This window comes from Pygocentrus nattereri, chromosome 6 (assembly GCF_015220715.1).
Source record: "Pygocentrus nattereri isolate fPygNat1 chromosome 6, fPygNat1.pri, whole genome shotgun sequence".
In the NCBI taxonomy this organism is placed as follows: Eukaryota; Metazoa; Chordata; class Actinopteri; order Characiformes; family Serrasalmidae; genus Pygocentrus; species Pygocentrus nattereri.
In genome coordinates this window covers 17,591,697-17,608,183 of record NC_051216.1, presented here as the reverse complement: position 1 = coordinate 17,608,183, position 16,487 = coordinate 17,591,697, and the positions used below count along the sequence as shown (strand labels likewise).

At 40.8% G+C, this 16,487-nt stretch overlaps 2 protein-coding genes across 3 annotated transcripts in view; one reads left to right on the top strand and one right to left on the bottom strand.

Annotated features, from left to right (window-relative positions):
* Positions 1-246: 246 nt before the first annotated feature.
* Positions 247-8,362, top strand: dnajb2 (DnaJ heat shock protein family (Hsp40) member B2). 2 transcript variants are annotated; one of them, XM_017691676.2, is made up of 11 exons: positions 247-524; positions 1,225-1,313; positions 1,971-2,080; positions 2,177-2,230; positions 2,657-2,773; positions 2,986-3,084; positions 3,421-3,544; positions 3,876-3,946; positions 5,078-5,368; positions 7,732-7,794; positions 8,254-8,362. In XM_017691676.2, the coding sequence occupies exons 2-10, from the start codon at positions 1,249-1,251 to the stop codon at positions 7,758-7,760; spliced, it is 960 nt and encodes a 319-aa protein (XP_017547165.1). In that variant the 5' UTR covers positions 247-524; positions 1,225-1,248; the 3' UTR covers positions 7,761-7,794; positions 8,254-8,362. The 2 variants fall into 2 exon arrangements, with proteins under 2 accessions (XP_017547165.1, XP_017547164.1); XM_017691675.2 differs by lacking the exons at positions 7,732-7,794; positions 8,254-8,362 and having other exon boundaries at positions 5,078-7,286.
* Positions 8,363-9,091: 729 nt separating this feature from the next.
* Positions 9,092-16,487, bottom strand: part of ptprna (protein tyrosine phosphatase receptor type Na) — a 28,965-nt gene continuing 21,569 nt past the window's right edge. The window contains 14 exon segments of the mRNA XM_017691673.2: positions 9,092-9,862; positions 9,976-10,049; positions 10,140-10,158; positions 10,160-10,205; positions 10,326-10,379; positions 12,305-12,335; positions 12,338-12,458; positions 12,460-12,471; positions 12,911-13,030; positions 13,195-13,272; positions 13,408-13,481; positions 13,689-13,836; positions 14,266-14,478; positions 14,933-15,139. Coding sequence (XP_017547162.2) covers positions 9,791-9,862; positions 9,976-10,049; positions 10,140-10,158; positions 10,160-10,205; positions 10,326-10,379; positions 12,305-12,335; positions 12,338-12,458; positions 12,460-12,471; positions 12,911-13,030; positions 13,195-13,272; positions 13,408-13,481; positions 13,689-13,836; positions 14,266-14,478; positions 14,933-15,139 — 1,269 coding nt within the window. The 3' untranslated portion in view covers positions 9,092-9,790.

Sequence of the window (16,487 nt, the reverse complement as noted above, 5' to 3'; positions counted from 1 at the left end):
GGACGCGACGAACGTATAAAATGAAAAACGTAAACGTTTTTTTATCCTATAAAAATAATAAAATCACTCCGAATAAAATATCACTGTAATTGGACAAAATAATATGTTTACCGTAGTTCACTCTCACACTAACTCTCAACCCAAGTTGTAGGAGAAGGAGAAGTGGGCGGGACAGTGATGTCACACCCCCTGGCATGTTCTAGACGTTCTGTGTTTTTTTTTTTTTTTTTTTTTTGCGCTCATGCTCAGCTGATTGTGACAGAGCGGCGCGGCTCGCAGGAGAAGGGAAGGGCGGCGGGGGACAAATATAGTCGCGGGGGAAAGCCCTCAGTCTGGATATGAGGCCCGGCAGAGCAGCGCGACGGGAAAGAAACTGACTCAGTCGCATGCTGTGTGTGTATATCTGTGACAGATCATCGGTTAGAGACTAGCGAGATTAGCTATCCCTCTCGCTCGCCCACAAAATAATACATTCGTGTTTACGAAGAGACGCTGCGCCTCCTCGGTGGACGCTTCTAAAAAAGGTAAATACTCCCCTGTCGCTTCGTTCTGTTGGTAACGTGGAAAAGACGGTTTACTGGGTTACTGAATGTACTAAAACCTGCTGGTCAGTAAATACCGTTCGTCTGGGCTACTTTGTCCACCCCCGGTGTAATAGGATGACGAGTGTGGGCGCCGCAGCTGTCAGTGGCCATATGGGCCAAACACATCGCGGACTTGGAGCTTGAAATAACAGCGCATTGTGTGTGGCTTCCAGAGAGCTCCAGGCGTTTGCAGGCACACGGCCCCATCTGAGGGAAATGCCATTCTATATTCAGTCACTTGATCCAAATCCCATAGTTGTAGTTTACGGAGAACACATCAACAATTCATTAGTAGTGGATTAAACATGTACCATTTAGCTGGAACTGCTGTGTGACCAGATTGCTCCATGGCACAGCTCCATATTTCACTCCGCTGAGGACTTTTACAGTCGTGTAAGTTACCAATATGCTTACGCTAGTATGCAAACCGTTTTGTGCAGTACATTTAATAAAATAAAACAACACCCCAGTTCATGCTGGGGCTGTCAGATTCTGTAGGTTAGCCATGAAGCACTGTCACAAGTTTTTGTGACACTAGTTTTTTCTAGGCTCCTGTCATCAGCATGTAATAACGCTCATGAGAGACAGAGTTTAGTGAGATGTCTTGTCAGAGCTAATTTTATTTTTCTCTTCATTGCAGTAGGTGCAGTGAGGAGGGGAAGACATGGTGGATTACTATGATGTTCTGGGAGTGTCACGCAGCGCCTCTCCAGATGACATCAAAAAAGCGTAAGTTCCTATTACACAACCTTATAAATAATTTAGTTTTGTTATTTCAAGTCCTTATTTTATGTACAGACTAGCAGAATGAAGAGTCTTCTTGTCAGTTTGCTTTGCCAGTTTCAATGAGGGGCAGGGCACAAATAGCCGAGTTAGGTTTACTTCACAGACACTTGCAAAACTGAAGACTCAGACACATTGCTCAAGATGTCTGTATTATATTTCCATGTCAGGGCACACTTAGGCACTGATACATGCCCTGCAGAAATGCAAATATTAGTGCTCTGTGTAGATGTTCATTAGTGAAGCCTGTTTCTGTTTCGTTTTCATGGCTCAGTCACAAATAGGATGACTGGGCACATTTCCCTTTAAAACTTTTATGACTCAGCACTATTTACGCCCAGTGGACTAACGCTCTGTCCTGGACCAGAATCAGGTTTCCCTGTTTGCTTGGACTCCATATCCAGTACACTCATTAACCTAACACCGTCTGAATCCTTATTTCGTGTTTCTGATTTGCAGTTTCCATTGTAGTTTACATGAAAACTGTTTGTAGTATCAAAAAAGTGGGACGAAAACTAGCTCCTTAAAAGAGCAAGCTCTAAAACACACTGTTATGATCAATCTTGTTTACTCACTTGTGTATAAATGTGTTTGTGTTTGTAGCTACAGGAAGCAGGCCTTGCGGTGGCACCCAGACAAGAACCCAGACAACAAGGAGGAGGCAGAGAGAAAATTCAAGGAGATTGCAGAAGCCTATGAAGTCCTCTCAGACAGTAAGACCCTCAAGACTTTGACCTCTGCGTTCCAGTTGTGTACAGTTTTGTTTCTTGCAGGTCATTATAATTTGTTATATTTTTTTCATTTTCAAGGAAGCAAAAGAGAAGCATATGATACCTATGGAAAAAGTGGCATGCCAAGCTCAGGTGAGGAAATCATCTTACAGTGATCATTAAAAATATTAATAATTTCATTATACTCCATTTTTGTTTACAGAGGAGCGCAGGACAATGTAACATGGATATTTTGTGTAATTAAACAGGTTCCAGTAGAATGTGCTTCTTATACCCCCATTGCAATGTCATCTAAGAATTTTCACAGCAGTTTACAAAGACATGTCTTAAGATTCACCCTGAAGACTGTTCTTCTGTAACTGTAACTTTTTTATCATACATGTTTTACAATTACTGATCTGTATGCTTAAGTTACATAATTCCCTACTATATTATTTTAGTCAGCCTCTTGGTTGCTGAAATACTAAGAAACAGCAAATGTATTAGTTTGGGCAGTACTCTTTGGTGTGCATTTAGGAAAGACCCACTTATGTTTTTGTATATCTGCTTTCCCCAAAGGCTCTGGAGGTGGCTCGTATTCCGATGACTTCCCAGGATTCACCTTCACATTCCGCAGCCCAGACGAGGTGTTTCGGGAGTTCTTCGGAGGCCAGGATCCGTTTGCTGACTTCTTTGGTTAGTTGGCTGGAGTGCATGAAGTGCATGCTTCGACTGGAGGCTCTTTGACTGCTGCTGTTTCTTCTCTGTCACATTTTCCCTCACACCTACAACTCTCATGAGCTCGTCACATTCTTCCTCTCCTATTGTTTCTGCAGTATCCCAGTGAGCTGTGTGTGTCTCTTTCATTTCTAATCTCTCTCTGTTTCTTTGTATCTCACATCTGTTAGATGATTTCCCATTTGGAGGCATGCACAGCGCCTTTCACGGTCACCATGGCTCCTCCAGACTCGGGACCAGTCGGTTCTTTTCCTTCCCCTCAGCAGATGGTTTGAATCTCTTCCATTCTGTAGCACATGTTAACTGTGATGCTGTAGACCAGTTTATTATAGACTGGGATTCAGCTTACAATAAACCGAATGCTGCTGTGAAAATAAGACATAAACATAATATGTGAGCACTAGTTGGTCCAACAAATCTTGAGGTCCTCATTTTTCTCTTTAGGCCTCGTTTTAACAGTTAAAAAGAACAGTTAAAAAGTTAACAGTTAAAAAGTTACAGTTTTTTACAGTTTTTTGCAGTTAAAAGATATCTTGTAATTGACTGGGGAATTCTGTTTATGTATATTTGTCTTGTGCATTTATTGATTTCTCTTTCACTTGCAGTTGACTTCACCACCTTCTCCTCCTCCTCCTCCTCCTCCTCAATGGGGGGCATGGGAGGGGGGAATTTTAAGTCTGTATCCACTTCAACACGCATTGTCAATGGGAAACGCACCACCACAAAAAAGTAAGTTCGCTTCTCTATGTGCTTACCTAATGTAACCTCATATTGTTTTATTATTGTCACCTAGTTGTTGTGCACATTGTGGTGTTATTTTCAATATTAAGCTAATTTTATTTGCAGTCCGGTAAAGAATGTTTAGTTCAATAATACATGTTCAAGATAGATGTTCAAAACAAGGATTTATAATTTGAAAATTAATTTGTAATGAATAGCTTGTTACTTTTTACACTCACACGCAAATCTTCATAAACAAGGGAGAACATAACTGTGAAGCGCTCCTCTTAATGATTTTTTTCAGTGAGAACACAGTTCTGTTATTTATTTGTGCTGGCAGGATCAGAGAGAATGGGCAAGAAAGAACAGAGATTGAGGAGGATGGGGTTCTGAAGACTGTCCTCATCAATGGTAATGTTTAAACATTAATTTTTCAGTCTGTGTAGTCTTCATGTTTTCATAGTAGTGGGATGATTTAAAGTGATGGTTAATCCAAAAAAGTATACAAATGCACAACAAATATGGTCTGTCCGATTGGCTTAGACATGTTTGGTGTCTGAAATGTACCTTATTTTTGCACTGGAGCTATAAGGCCAATGTATGTAACGAGAGTAAATTTATGGCCACCGCTTAGTATTGTGCGAACATGGACAAAAGTATGGACAAAATTCACACTGCAAGGTGCAATGTATATACACTGTTTGCCCATTTTGTCAGGTCCCCTTACCATATAGGTGCATTTTATAGGTCAAGTCAAGAGGCTTTTATTGTCATTCCATCTAAGTAGAAGTACACAGTGGAGTGAAATTACGTTCCTCAAGGAACAAGGTGCAACAAGGAACAAAAAGTACAAAGTGTGAACTCTAAAATTCTAAAACTACAGACAGTTCACTGAAGAAAACTACTAGGAATTCACTGAACTCAAGCAGGATGCTTTCTTATTTAATTTAAAACATCAGTTAATTTTTAAAGTATAGTCAACGTTTTTTCTGCATAAGCTTTGGCCCTATTCACCCGAGTCATCAGTGGTATAGATGCCCACAGGAACTGGTATTATTTAGGTGGTGGATCATTCTCAGCAATGCAGTGATGCTGCCATGGTGGTGGATGGGTGTACCAGTGTACCAGTGCAACTACAATGTCAGTAATACTGTAGTGCTAAGAAAGGTCCAGCGCTCAAACCACCTGCACAGTGGTGGTCCTGTTGGGGTCCTGACCATTGATGAATGGAATAAAGTAAGGCTAACAAATTATGCAGAGAAACAGAGCTGTTCCCATATAAAGTGTACCTGTATGGTAAGTGGACCTGATAAATTGGACAGATACAAGGGATGTGTACCTAATAAAGTGAGTATAAGCTTCAATACTTCTAAGCTACATTTGTTGCACAGTTCTAATGCAAAACTAGAGGACTATTTGGACTGTTTCTGTAATAAGGAGCAAATAATGTAAATTAGATTTTTGGCTGTACCACTGCTTAAAGTCAGGTCAGGTCAGCTATGCAGACCTCCACTGTAACAGTGTTGGTGTTCATGTTCTCAGGTGTGGAAGATGAGATGGCCTTAGCTCTGGAGCTCAGTCGCAGAGAGCAGACCAGCCAGCCTCAGCGGACGCACCAGCAGCAGCTCCCTCCGAGAGCCACCCACACCGACCTAGCTAACCACACCCCCCGAAACAGCACTCAGCGCTCATTCAGCTCCGCCCCCTTCTTCCATTGCCCCGATGCCAGCGAAGATGAGGAGGATGAAGACCTGCAGATGGCACTGGCCTACAGCCTGTCAGAGATGGAGGCCCAGCAGCGGGCAGCCGCCTCCGCCCAGGACATGATCTCAGGTGCTAGGGGAGGGCGGGACAAGCAGGCTCAGGGTGGTCAAGGTGGGAAGGTGGGGGTTGTCACTCATAAACTCAGTGCAGAGAGGCATGGGACAGATGATTCAGCACAAAGCAGCCCTTCATCTCCAGAGGAGAGAGAAGCAGGGAGGGGATCAGACAGAAGTGTCAGCCCTGGGGGGATTGTTGTAGAGGATAGAGAGGGTAAAGAGCCCATAGCAAATGGGACAGCTGTGCTGAAAAGACGGAGAAAGTGTCGGTGTGTGGTGTCTTAATGTGAGCTGACAGCAATCCTGACTGGTGGAACAGAGAGTGAACACAACGTTAAACACTACTGCATGATGTTATCAGTATTAACCCTTTGAATGGCTGCTGTGGTGTTCTTAACCCCGTTTATAGTATTGTACAGTGTGCCAATTGAGAGGTCTCTGCCAGTTGTTGTAGAGTGTATACCACTGTGTTAAGAAGAGTGTTTTTTAGTTCTGTTTTGGATTTTTTACTGTGTGGGGTGAAGAACAGGACTGGTGCCAATATGAATTGGTTTATGACAGAGAAGCTAGTTCACACAACAGCTGACAATTTTGCAAAGGTACAAAAGGTGCAAATAACAAAATGGCAAAGGTTTTGTTTCTGAGAAATCCAGTGCTATACCATGAACATTGTACTGAAGCATATCATATACATCTATACACTACATATTTGTACTTTGTGTGAATTCACTGCTTGGCAGTTAAATAATGAAGTTTTAATATGAGTCAGATTAGCCTTGTTTAGTTCATCTCCCTTCTCCAAGTGAACTTTGGTCTCTGCAAATGCAGAGCAGTGCAGATTTTGGAGACTGAAAGTATTGAATGAGTCATTTTTGCCTTTCAGATTCCAAGATAAAGAAAAATCTGACTGTTAGAAGGAAGGTTATGGTTGTATGTCGCTGTATTCTTGCAGCTTTTCTGCTTCAGCCTTTTTTTGTTTGGAGTTCTTTTTAAAGGGAACTGTTGAATGTGGTGAGAACATTTTTCAGGCAATGAGGAATTTCTCAAAATGATGCTACTATGAATGTGTTAATGCAAGATTATACAAAATGTTTACTACTGCAAAAAAGCAGAATTTAAACTGATTACACTGTCTAAAAATGTTTGTGGCATGATGGCTTTCCTCTTTATGTTAATTCTGTGCATCATAATGATGCAATAGATTACTCCCTTCTTGTAATGTAAACTACAGTCAAAGATAAGGCAAGAAGAGATCCACAGCACTTAGATTTGAAGTGCATTTAATTATAGGTTGCAAGGTTGGAAAAGAAGAATTTATGAATTAATATGTTATTAGTTTTATATCAGAGTGATCGAAAGCTTGTGCCTTTTCTTTGTAAGGATTGGGATGCATGGTTGTGGTTGAGAATGCAATACTTGATGTGCCAATTCATGTGAATGTTGCCAAAGGAATAGATATGTCCTGTTATCACCTGCTTGTCCATTTGGTTATTAATCACCAAAATGGTCAGTAGGTACGGGTATAAAATGTGTAAAAGCTGCACCATTTCTCTTATATGCTAAGGCAGAATGTACAATCCAGCAAATCAACACAGTAACATAAGCACATGTTGTTTTCAAATATGATACTGATTGTCACTGACAGTTTGTTTCTCTATATATTTTTTATATTACACCATGTTAAGAGAGTGTGTTTTTATAAAGAGCTACAGAATGTGCACTTTGTTCTTGATAAATGGCATCTGAAAGGACTGAGTTTATATTACCTGAGAGTCTCCAAACAGATATATCCCTAATTAGGGCTACAGTTTGCTACTTATGAAAATAACACTTGCATTTTTTTGCATTTTTGTTTAAACATCTGCTATTTGCTCATTGTTTACTTGGAGCTGTCAACACTAAGAGGAAGAACAATAAAAGTCAGAAACCAATTTGATGATAAGCACTTCTTTTTGCAAATCATGCCATATTTTGCTCACCGATCATTTTTCACTCTTTCAACACAGAGTTACACAAGACCTAAAGACTTAAATATAAAATTTTTTCTCTTGTGTAATTTTTATAGGGGTTCCTTTTAACGCTTTACAAACGATGAATACATTTGTTCTGTAATTCTAGCTGCATTGGACAAAATTTGCACTGTATTTTTATACACAATGAAGCTGAAGTTCCTGCAAAGAAAGCAAAACACAAAAATCCTTTGAATCTGCAACAGATTTTTGTATCTAAACATTTTTCTTTGTAATCTTTGGTGCTGCCATGGCCTGTAGAGTATACTATCCTCATTAGTTCTCATTACTGATGTGTCTCATGTTCATCTGCATATGTTTCTGATTGTGTCTGTGTTTACCTGACTCCCTTTCCCTGCCGTTACAGAGTCTGACTTCCAGGCCTTCACGGGCTGATTGGTCACCACCTCCCCCCCTTCTGTCCCTTGAGGTAAAGATTAGTCTAGTTTAAACTCCAAACCCTCTACTTTTTCATTATGTGTGTAGTGCATCCTTAATACCAGACTGTCCATTTCTGTGTACTGTAGGATAAGGGTGGGCTACCATCATTTGGATTTCTGAGCTTTTCTGCAAAGCTTTTTTTTACAAAGCTTGATGCCAGTTTTTATTCGAGTCATATATATGGCATAGAGGGTTGCCCATTCCTTCAGTATAAAATAATACACAATAGCGTTACATTTACAAAAGTAAATGTAATTTGGAAGACATTTAAAATTAGATAAATAGTTGCACCGTTACCTCACATTTTCATTAGCCTGTCTGTCTAGTGGTACTCACCTTAACACCATATGCTAGTGTTGGTATGTCATTGGGAATGGCATTAGAGCAGTAGAGGTAGCCTGTCTCAGTGACAGCACTAACACCTCATCCATCCATGTGCCCTGAACAGGTGAAGAGCTCCCAGGTGCTCTGCTTGCCCTCTGGCTCTGCTGCTGCTCACTCTTTTCAAAGTTTTATTTGGAAAAACACAACAAACAGGTCAATACATGTACTGAGAATGTGTGTGTGTGTCTGTATTTGTGGGAGTATTCGAAGCTCTGAAAGACTGGAAACTTATTCTGATATTTTTCTGATATTCAGACCACATGAATCTCTATCACGCTAATTTGTAAAGTGTCTTATGGAGGAAGCTACTGAACAGAATTTGCAAATCATGTTATGTGTTACAGAAACAGTGAATGTGTAGCACTTTGAAAATGCTATATTTAGGAATTCAAAATCATCTGGAATATTGTGATAAAGATCAAATATTTGTTCAAAGGGTTCTCATGTTCTTTTATTTCATTGGAAACAAATAATGACTCATACAATGTTGCCACTAGTGCACGCTCACCTACACCAAAGGGTACATCCCAAAGGCTTTGATATAAACCTAACTGGACTGCACTGACCTGAAGGCTTCCTGTGACCTTAGCAGGCAGCACTGTGGTGTTGCACATGAGTGACGAGTCAGTGGCTTCCTTCTGTTACGCTTTCGTCTGATACCCGAAACCTCAGGAAAGCTCCAGTCAGGAACTAGTTTTCAGGGACTTTTAGACAAAAAACAGCAACACTTCTCTGACTAAAACCTGTATGTCTGCTTACTGTGTTCTCTGACAAAAAAAGCTAGTACTCTTCGTCCTGACACTTTTACCTGCAGTTTCTATTTGGGGCTTCATGCAGTAAAAGATATAAGTGAGGAGGATCTCAGGAGCAGGGTGACAGAGCACAAATAACCCACACCATGCTGCTGCACCACACCACATTTAATTGAGAACAATTGAAAAATTATAGTCATATATTTCTCTTTTTTTGTATAGTTTTCCACACATTTGCTACAGGAATCAACAAATAGACTTGTCAATGAATTATTTACAATAATCACACAACAGAAAGTTTCCACAAGTCAGAAAGAACATGAGGAAAAGCAAGCACATTGAGTGATGGTATTACACTATGTGTTTGAAACACTAATCGAGCAGTACATTCCTCCAAAAAGAGTCTTCCTCTGATGTTAGCATTTTGCATACATGTAGCCACCATGTTTGACTGAATAGGACAATAAATGTGGATTCAGTAATTTTTGACCTCAGCAGAGTTCAGATTCTCAATTGGCATCATCCATTGGCAGGAAAAACAGATGTGCTAAAACTTGCCACTGAAATTAGGTCCATTTGTATCAGTACCTGAAGCTTATGTAAGTTCACCTGACTATCTACCCAGCTATGACTGACTCACTCCAAAAAGTCTATCCATTGTACCCAGGACACAGTGATCACTGTTAAATTGATTTCATAGAGCCTTCCCTGTATCTTCAGTGAATAAGGCCATGGTTAGAAATGCATTAGAAAATTTCTTGAGTATGGTAGTGTCCATTTAATAGCTTATGTGAGTGTGTGAAGGGAGAGAAGGATGCATATAGGCAGACTGGCACACCACACAATGGATCACTGTGGGAGGGCCTTCAGAATGGCATTCACTTCTTCTGCCACGGCTGTGAGAGCAAATTCAAACTGGTCCTGGAGAGAAAGAAGAAAAGATGTACATCAATATATTTGAAGCAAGTACATGCATACAAACTTCATGCGCATTTTCTACAACCAAATATAACATGCACAAATGACTCCCATACCTTGGTGCGCACCATACTTGGCCTCTGGTCACGAATGTGCTCTAGTGTTGCGGCAATGTCAATCTCTTTCACACCTAGAAACATAAGAACACAGTCATGAGACATTCACAAGAAACCTCAATGAAGTGTGAACTGGCATGAGACCATGAATACATGTAGAATACCTTTAGCCATGCGGTTCAGGGACCATGTCAATTAGATGTAAGTACACAGTTCTTCCAGTGCCGTCACTACAAGAGATCACAAAGCAAATGATTACAGTTTTTTGCCCTCCAACAAAATACACAAGTAATAATATATCTAGGTACCTTTCTGCCCCTTGAGACTGAACTGGTATTGCAGTTGTTTACCTGCAGTGCACAATGATTGGGCAAGAGCGGCCACGGTAGCACTTGTTCACTTTCCTGAAAAAAGAACGACCAGGCAAAAAAAACAAACAAACAAAAAATAAATAAACAGGATTAGCATTGGTGGTGGAGAGATGCCTTTCAACAGCCAAACAATATTTTTCAGTTTTCTTTAAATGTAACATGCTGCTTCACTCTGAGCTATCAGTCTGTCAGATGAAAGTGTAGGGTTTACAGGAAAGGAAAAGCGCAGATGTCACAGCTCCCTCGTTTAGAGGAGAGAGGCGGAAGAGGAGGAAGGAGGAAGAAGGAGAGGCGATGGAGCGTCCTTTCAGCTTCGTTCCTGCTGCACTCACACCTACCAATGATCATTTTTGTGACTATGCAACTGGACCCAGACTACTAGCTGCAAACCACAAAAATGACACTGGGAGGTGTGTAACGTTCAGGAGCCCACCAACCTCCATCAGAGAAAAGGGCAGAGAAAGGAGAGCAGGAGGAGAAAGAGAGCATGAAAGAGAGAGACATCAAGAGGGAGGAGAGCAGGGAAGATAGCATGACCCAGCAATCCCAATTGCAGAGGCAAAGGAAGGGAGAAGAATCAAGCAAACACATCTTCAAGGGTGGGTTTTTCGCAGGGCTTGAGGGACACAGTGAAAACAGGACCCACATAAGGAAGGAGAGCCAATAGTAAGGATTGATGAAGGACTTTGCAACAGTTCACCATGACAGAAGTTACTTGACAGTGCAGGGACGTGGGAAGGTGTTGTACCACCCCTTACTTTCAGGACTGTTCAACTGCTATTGCAGAAGTGTGGAATAGATTGAGTATAGCTGTGCTTGTCCACATAGGTGGAATTTGTTTTATGTTTCATTAATATATTTAAGATAACCGCTTTGAGGGTGTGCTGCTAAAATGCAAGCAAGTTTAGCTGTCCAGAGTAAATGTTCAGAGTTATAGGCTAGCTTTGTGCCCTGTGACAGCAGGCCTAACATTCTTCTTAAAAATGAAAAAATTCAATCAACATAATTGAAGTTTCATCCCAAAATTCTGTATACAGTACAACATTGTAACAATGTTGGATGTAATGAGATTTTGAGAAGAATAACAGCTAATACATAATGGAAAACACATTTTTATTTCTTTAATAAAAGCAGTGTTAATGAGAATATGGCATTGACATTTCTTGTATAGCACTGATATTTATAAAATAAAATATATCATTAAATAAATTCTCAAAAGTCTATTAGGCATATTGGAATAAACAATTACACCCCACAGAATGTTTTGATTATTTTTTCAAGCCTTATCTCCTGCTCGATCTGTGTACAAGTACTGATTCTTTTCAGACAGTGGGTAGTTTGAATATTGGTGATACATGATGAAACATATTTCAACAATATGTTTAAGCAATCTGATTGGAAAAATCTTAATATTATTCAGAATGAGAGAAAGTGAAGTGAGCAGAGCCTGCATCTGCTACTGCTATATCAGTGACTTGCGTAAAGCTGTATTATTATCTGCATTATAGCTATTCTATTGTCAAAATATCAATATTTTCTCCAGACACATTCTGTTTGATGTAAATTTCCAAACAATTCAAATGATCTCAGCACGAACATTTCCATCTTGATATGCTGCTTAAAATTTCAGCATGTCCAATTTAAAATGCCCTCCCACACCCCTGTGTGTGTATGATTATATGTATCGCTGCTGCTGGAACAAAATCTCATACCTCCAAAATAATAACTTTACAGGAGAAGGCATTCTTTACTTTAATGTGAGTAAATGAAACCAGACTTTTCCCCAAGTAATTTTTGGTCCATTCATCATGACATGTTACACAATGTAAAGGGCAGCAGGCATTTTAAAATTTGTGATAAACAGAAAAATGACAAAATTGGCTAGGTTTTATTCCAACAGCAGAGAGTTGTTGAATGGCTGTGTTTGAGTTTCATGCTGTGCTCAGCTGTTGCAGTACCTGCGGAAGTCCAGCAGGGGTCGTGTGGAGGTGGGATGCCCTGTGCAGGCCAGCTGAGCAGGTGGAACTGGGTCAGCGTACCGGTCTCCTGCGTCTGCACGTTTTTCAGGTAGAAACTCCGCACCAGGAAGTCCTTACACCAGATGTGCTCTGAACACTAGGTTCACCTGAGGGTCATGAGGGAGCCCAGTGAGGACCAAGACAACCATATGGTAGCTGTTTATCATCATCAACTCACACACAAACACCTGGACAAGGTGTAAAGGTTGGATTGGTGCCTAAAACGAAAAGTACATACTAGACTATGATTTATGTGCTGTAAAAACAGGACTGGCCAAGTTAACAAACCATTTCTAGAAACTGATGATTGCTGCCCTTAATTAACATTGATGGTGTAACTTGACGCAATACAATATGCAAAAATAAATGTAGTGCTGTTTGTCAAGATATATTTGTTTGTGTGGCACACTGCTTTCACAGGGTTTTACAATATGTTAAACAAGAAGATTTAATGATCAATGGCATCATTACAAAAAATCTTCTGAGGAACTCAATGCATGTTAACTAATACAGGGTGAAGTTTTTCAGTGAAATAAAATTTTTCACCTCGTAGATGTTGTATAGAGATGATCCTTCATCCGGCCAGTAGCGCTCACACTGTTGTTCTCCATCCTCTACCAGAGCAGTCATCATCACTATCACTGTGCAGCCATTCTCCCATACCATCTACATCACATTCATACACAAGTGCAGTCAAAATAAAGGCTTCACAAAGCAAAGAACACTGCTATATTCAGCCTCTGGTTAATAGGCCTCTGTTTCTAGTGAGTAAATGGTCACTGAATGAAGCAGTATGGGAGTTAATTGTTAACCACTGAACTGTTACTGACCTGCCAGAAGTCAGCAATGGTGTGTGGCAGGGGGCCTTGGGTTGCGATGTAAGCAGGCATACGTGGGTCATGGTCTATCTGTTGAGGAAAACGGTAAAACTATTAAGCGAACTACTCACATTGAAGAAAGAAATGTGATATTTTTCTGATTTTTTAGCAATTGGATTTAATTTCTGGTTACATTCTTTCAAAGGTAGCTGGAGCTGTTCTTACTATAATGCTGGCATTGATGTAATCCTCTCTGTTGGGGTTGATTTCATGCTTCAGCTTTACCCGGGAATGGTCATCTGAAACACACAAACACAATGTAAGACATCCGACAGCACCAATGTACCCCACTCAGAAAACCCATCTATAAATGGTGCCTGGTGTGACCCATGTGAATGAATCTCAGCAATTCTCTAGCATTATTCTCTATTGCACAAACCAAGTATTGTACAAACAAGAAATATTTAAAGGAAATGATGGAAAGTACAGAAATAAAGTAGTCTTACATGGTACAAAGTCAGGGTAGCGATTCTTCTCCAGGTTGCTCTCACTCTGGGCGATGGAGACAGAGCTGGGTTCAGCCTGGTACGAGCACAGGGCCTCCCACTCCTTCAGCAAACGATCCTTATTCTTCAGATGGTCCTCCATGTACGCCTGACAAAACAAGGTAATGCAGCTGCCCATTAGAGCACTGGATTGGCACTGAATTTTTTTCTTTTTTCTTTTTGGTAGTTCTTGGTTTTACTGCAGTTGTTAGAATTAAGATAGCCGCTGATTAAGACAAATACAAAAAAACTATACAGACATAAATATAATAATGAATTTATACATTTAGTTAACTCGCATTTCATTTTATCTTCATAGATGCTAATCAAGGTCTTATTAGCTCACATCAATGTGCTTGTTTTCAAGGCTGTAAAAATATGATTTAATGTTTAACTTGAACTTAGATAGTAAATTACCTTGGCCTCAACAAATAAACTTCAAATAATAAGTTTACAGAATGTAATATTGTAATAATTGTTCTGTTAACATACTATTACAGATTCAAACATGCATATGTGTAACTGTTGTTTTTTGTACCAGTATCATGTGTCCAGTTGAGATATCCATATTGGACTGGGCAGGTTCCTCGCTCCAGGATGGTGTGCTGCTGTGTGAGCTGGGGCTGTGCTGTGGCCCGTCACTGAACTGAGACGACACGCTGCTCACGCGGGATGTGTCTGTACCTCTGCGACCGCCCGGCTCCGGACGGCTAAATGATGACTTCGCTGCCATGTGCTGCCGACAAAGCTCCTGAGACACGCATAAAAGCCACAGGCACAGATAAAAAGCACTGCTTACAAGTACTATATTACCTTTATGACATCATATAATGACTGACCTGTCCAGTATTGCAGTGTAACATATATTATTTTGATGCTGTCATATCAAAACCTTTAGTTTTTTTATTTATTTACACCATTTGAAAATGCAAACTGACCTTTTACATTGTTTGCACATTTCGTGTTCATGATGAATGGACCATTAGTGTCCAAAATTACATTAAAAAAAAGTCTTGCTACATTAAGGCACCCTTTAAAATCATTACAGTTAATCTGTGCTAAAATGACTATTTCAGGGATACAAGATTTTGTTATTACAGTGAAAATTTATAGTATACCAATCGACACACATTTTCCAAATTGGCTCAGTTTTTTTCCTTCTCCCTTTTTTTTCAGTAATTCTGTGGGGTGATTTGCGCTCCCACCTGGTAATCAAAGTGAGTCTCAGTTCCAGCCTCAGGGCCCAGTCCCAGTTTGCCTGAGGCTAGCTGACGGGCATGATGACGCAGACAGACGACTGCTAGGGCAACCAATACTACCGCACCCACACACGCCATGGCAACCATGGTCAGGACGACCCCACGTGAAGAACCATCTCCGATCCGAGTGGCTTGAGGAAGTCCCTCAGTCCTCTACAGAAAGAAAGGGGGGGGCAGAAAACCTGGCAAATGAATAGGACACCCTCTTAATCTCAACCAGTCATATTGTTGTAATTAAACATTCAAAATCAATTTAAATGTAAATTTAATCTACTCAGCTGCATCTGCGCTCTCAGTGCTATACCAAACAATTAAACAATGAGGCGAGAGTTGAGAGGGAAAACATGGAATAAAGAACCATATATTTTTCAACAGCCATTTGGGCTCAGCTTTGCCACCAAAAAAGAAACAATTATTTGTGAATGCTGCGGGGATCCAAAGGCCCAGCCGAAAATGTCTGGAACAGCAGTGCAGAGGAGGAGAGCATGCTAGGTGCAGACTTTGGGTGGTCTCTCTGGCACAGTTAACAGAGCGTCTCCCTCGCACTCTCTCTCTCTCTTTGTCTCTTTTGTTTCTGTCTCTGTTTGTGTAAACAAGCTGGATGTCAGTGCCATCATCAACGACTAATTACCCGGGCAACCTACACAGACACACACACACACTCACACACACACACACACACACACACACACACACACACACACACACACACACACACACACTACCGCCACGTGCCAGCCCTCCTCAACCCTCTGAAATAATTAGCAAAAGTCACCTGCCCCTCGCCCCCTTCGCATAATTACCAACAAGTAAACAATTAAGGAGACCCCTCCCCTGAACCCAGGGTTAATCAGCCAAAGGAGAGATCTCTTACTCTCTTAATGTTTTCTCTCTCTCTCTCTCTCTGTGTATCTTTCTCTGTCTATCTCTCTCTCTGATTCTCTTTTGCCACTCTTACTTATTTCCTGGGAGAGAAAAAAGGACAGAGAGGGAGAGAGAGAGGTAAAATGTGTTCAGCCCCCTGACTTCAACCCCTGCCTGTTGATGTTGCCATGGTGTCTGGGAGCCTCCGCAGGGGAGAACAGGCCCTGGTGCTGCCATGGCAACAAGAGAATGCTCTGTGTAATCCACAGCCATGAGGGACAGAGAGAAAGAGAGGTGAGAGAAAGAGAGAATAAGGGAGAGAGAGAGAGAGAGAGAGAGGACAGAGAAAGCGAGGACAAGAGAGGACAGGAGATGAAAGGAGAGGAACGGAGAGTATATTGCCTGGAGTCATTACTTATTAAACAAAATGTGTCTTAGAATAGCCAAAAAAAAGGCATGAAAAACGAACATAAAATGAAAATTAATTTAACCTGCATCATAGACATTTGATGCCGCATTTATGAATCAGCGCAACTTCTAAAATAATTAGGTTATATAACACAAGTTTTTATACACCTTTATTGAGCCTAAACCAATTGGTCGGTGCACACCCAGGATAAACTCAAACACTAATCCC